Raw genomic sequence first — 3,423 nt, 5'->3', positions numbered from 1 at the left:
AATCCCCACGTATGATTTGCCTTGGCCTTGCCTACAGGCATCCTACTTGGCTGTCTGATGTTTATCCAAGACTAGCAGAAAAAAAAAATCAAAGTCAGATGTAAGCAAACGGGCCGTGCTTAATTATTCGGAGGCTACTTTCTCGCCTGCCCATGTCAGCCGATGCCGACATATATATAGTTCCTTCAGCCAGCATCTAAAATTAGTGTTAGTTTAGGAGCCACAAAACCGGAGCAAATTGGAGGGCCTAAAATCTCCTCCTTATTCAATTTTGAATAAGAAGCGGATTTTAGCCCCTCTACTCTCTTCCGGTTTTTGAACTCTCAAACTAGCTCTTAGAGGGACCAAATTAGATTAGAGATGGCTGGTAGAAACATTTTTTTGCACTATTTATATAAAAATTAGCTAAAAACTAACATGTCCTGTATAATTAGGGGAGCATTAGGGCGGACATTATCCCCACTCGGTGGCCCCCGACTTCAGGCCATTAGGTTATATACGTACCTGACTTCAGGCCATTAGGTTACGTACTACGGTAGCCCTCGCCTCCTGCATTGTTTAGTGAATTGTGATCGGATGGATCGGACACATGCTCTACTTGTGTCCCTTCGCAGTTTGTACGGGCCCCGCTAGCTAGCGTGCATCCACAGCTTCGTCTGTTCTTGTTCTGCCCCGCCCGAGCGCGCCTCCCCCGTGGCCACATCCTGGTTTTTTTTTTGTTTTTTGTCAGTTTCGTTTTGTTTTGTCTCTAGGAGGACTGGGGGACAGCATCGCCTCTTTGTGATCTCTTTATCATCGTCACGCAGGAAGGAAAGCGAATCCCCGTACCCCATCTCCATCCATTCTGGACCGTGATCCGTTTTTTACCAGCCCGGCCAGCAGGGGTCCAGCGACAGGGTCAGGGGGTACTAGTATGATCAGGTACTGCACCGTCTCTAGGAAAGGAAGTGAATTGCCTTGATAACACACAGCTACACTGAAATCCTTTTCAAAACAAATTAACGAGTTAATAGGCACTCAAGAACATGAAGCCTTTTTTTTTCAAGACTAGAGCAACGCCATTAGCCAACTACGAGTAGCACATTTTCAATCACAGTCACAGATACTAGTTTTTTTTTTCTTTCTTTGTTTCTTTCAAAGGTCACCGATGGCGAATTGGCGACTGGAAATGTTAATTTCGGCAGAAATCTGACGTGAAGACCTAGACAAAACGCGCGCGCGCGGCTAGCTTTGCTTTCATGCAGCTTAGCTTCTGATCAACGAAGCGACGACGATCCCGACTCCCGAGCACATGCACCATGGTAGTACGTACTACAGACCCTACCGCTACGCTACGCTGTCCTTGGAACGACAGCGGCGTACCGCGTACGCAGCGCGCGAAGAAGCTAGCTATACCGACGAGGCGACGACGGCAAGATCGGGTCGAGAGGGTAGTAGTAGCCGCCGGGGAGGTGGAGCTGGTCGGCGCCGGCGAGGTCGGGGCCCGCGCAGAAGTCCAGCAGGAAGAGGGACGCTTCGCCTGCGCCGTTCTCCGCCGCCGACCAGTTGTTGGAGGCCGACGACGCCGCGGAGGCGGCCGAGGTGGAGCCGTCGGCGGCGGCGGCGGCGGCGGCGAACGGGTCCCCGAGGCCGAGCGCCGGCGCCAGGAAGTCGTCGCAGGTGTACGCCTCGGTCTTCACGGTCGGTATGGCGAGCGACGGGAACAGCGAGGACGTGAGCGTGGTGCTGGAAAGAGGCGCGGGCGCGGGCGCTGGCGGCGGGGCGGAGGACGCGGCCGCTGCGGCCAGGAGGCGCTTCTTGAGCTTGGTGTTCCAGTGGTTCTTCACGTCGTTGTCCGTCCTCCCCTCCATCTGCGAGGCTATCAGCGACCATCTGTGTGGCATGGCATGCGCTCAAGAGATTGGAGGATCGAAGAAGGAAGAAGAGCTTCTCGGATTCACATGTGTACGATCAGTACTCACTTGCTCCCGAGCTGGGCGTAGAGGGACATGATGACGGCGTCCTCCTCGGCGGTGAAGCCGCCGTGGCGGATGTCCGGGCGGAGGTAGTTGAGCCAGCGCAGCCTGCAGCTCTTGCCGCACCTCTTGAGCCCTGCACGCGACGCCGACCGGCAACGATCCACCCGTCGTCAGTGCACCTGTGCATATATGGCTCTTGCTAGCTATATATGGCACATACACACAAGCTAAGGGGAGCACACGCTCGATCGCTCACCCGCTTTCTTGGGCATGGTGATCCAGTTGCCGCCGCTGCCGTGGCGCTGGACGTAGCTGCGCAGCGCCTCGTCCTCCTCCGGCGACCACGGGCCCCGCTTCACGGCCGCCCTGTCGCAGCACGGCGTCCGCCCCATGGACGACACACGCACACACCTCCCGCCCACGTCCACCAACCCGGTTGGTCTCCTCCTCCTCCGCTCTGCTAGCGCGAGAGCAAGAGAACGAAGAGAGGACTAGACGGCGGGCGGGCAGACGGCACGAAGGCTAGAGGGCGGGCGACTGGCAGTTGCGCTGCAGCCTGCAGGTAGTACTTGTACCTGTCCTGCGTTCGTTGGAGCCATCAGCCATGCCGTCCGTTCATCGGTCGGTCCCTCTCTCTCTCTCTCTCCTCTTTTTTTCTCTACCCCTGCAGAGTGCAGCAGAGGTGCAGTCGTGCAGGGGTGAGTCTTTAAGAAATGGCACGGCCTGGACGAACGCAACCGGGCTGGGGCCGGGGCGTGAAGGTGAAAAGGAAGAGCCAGGGCGTGTCGCGCGGAAAAGGACGTGTGGACTGGCCAGCGTGCTTTCCCGTTTCGAAATCGATTCTCCTTTCCCTTCTGTCTCTCTCCCCTGTCTGCTTGCCTGGGCAGTTTCCTGCCAGTTTCAGTTTCAGACACGGCCTCCTGCTGGTTCTTGTTGCCTTGCCGGTGCAGTGCAGGGCGATCAGGGATTCACCCTTCAGTTTTTTTGCTTTTCGGTACCAGTATGTACTAGTAGTACTATTAATCTTATCACCAATAGAGACTGGATGGAGACTGGGCTCATGGGCTGGACTCCACAAAACACAATAGATCGAGGCAAGAGCTGCAAGCCTGCAACGTCCTCACAATTATCGGTTTCCTGTTGACGCAAAAGATTCGCCACACATCAGCTTAATATATATCGTTTTAATCATCGCAGATTGAAAAAAAAATGCAGCGAGGACCAAACTTACGTGATAAAGAATAAGGCTCTCTCCAACAATTTCTCCGCTTGTACATCTCGTCTTATACTATTACTAGATGAGTGGCTCGTGCGTTGCAACGGAAACACACAATACCATGATAACTTATATATATAATGTGTCTTATATTGTTATAAGAAAATGTTTCATAATTCATTTGTGATCCTAGCCATATATAAATTTTGTTATTTTAATTTAACTGTTTCACTACTACATTACAACCAT

General features: G+C 53.6%; 1 protein-coding gene across 1 annotated transcript; it reads right to left on the bottom strand.

Annotated features, from left to right (window-relative positions):
* Positions 1-977: 977 nt before the first annotated feature.
* Positions 978-2,697, bottom strand: LOC542611 (transcription factor RAX2). The gene is made up of 3 exons (XM_008675367.4): positions 2,215-2,697; positions 1,962-2,091; positions 978-1,872 (listed from the first exon to the last, which is right to left on the bottom strand). The coding sequence occupies exons 1-3, from the start codon at positions 2,348-2,350 to the stop codon at positions 1,386-1,388; spliced, it is 753 nt and encodes a 250-aa protein (XP_008673589.1). The 5' UTR covers positions 2,351-2,697; the 3' UTR covers positions 978-1,385.
* Positions 2,698-3,423: the final 726 nt, after the last annotated feature.

Source organism: Zea mays, chromosome 3, assembly GCF_902167145.1.
Source record: "Zea mays cultivar B73 chromosome 3, Zm-B73-REFERENCE-NAM-5.0, whole genome shotgun sequence".
Classification (NCBI taxonomy): domain Eukaryota; kingdom Viridiplantae; phylum Streptophyta; class Magnoliopsida; order Poales; family Poaceae; genus Zea; species Zea mays.
The sequence above is the reverse complement of the archived record's forward strand: the minus strand, read 5'-3'. Positions and strand labels throughout refer to the sequence as shown.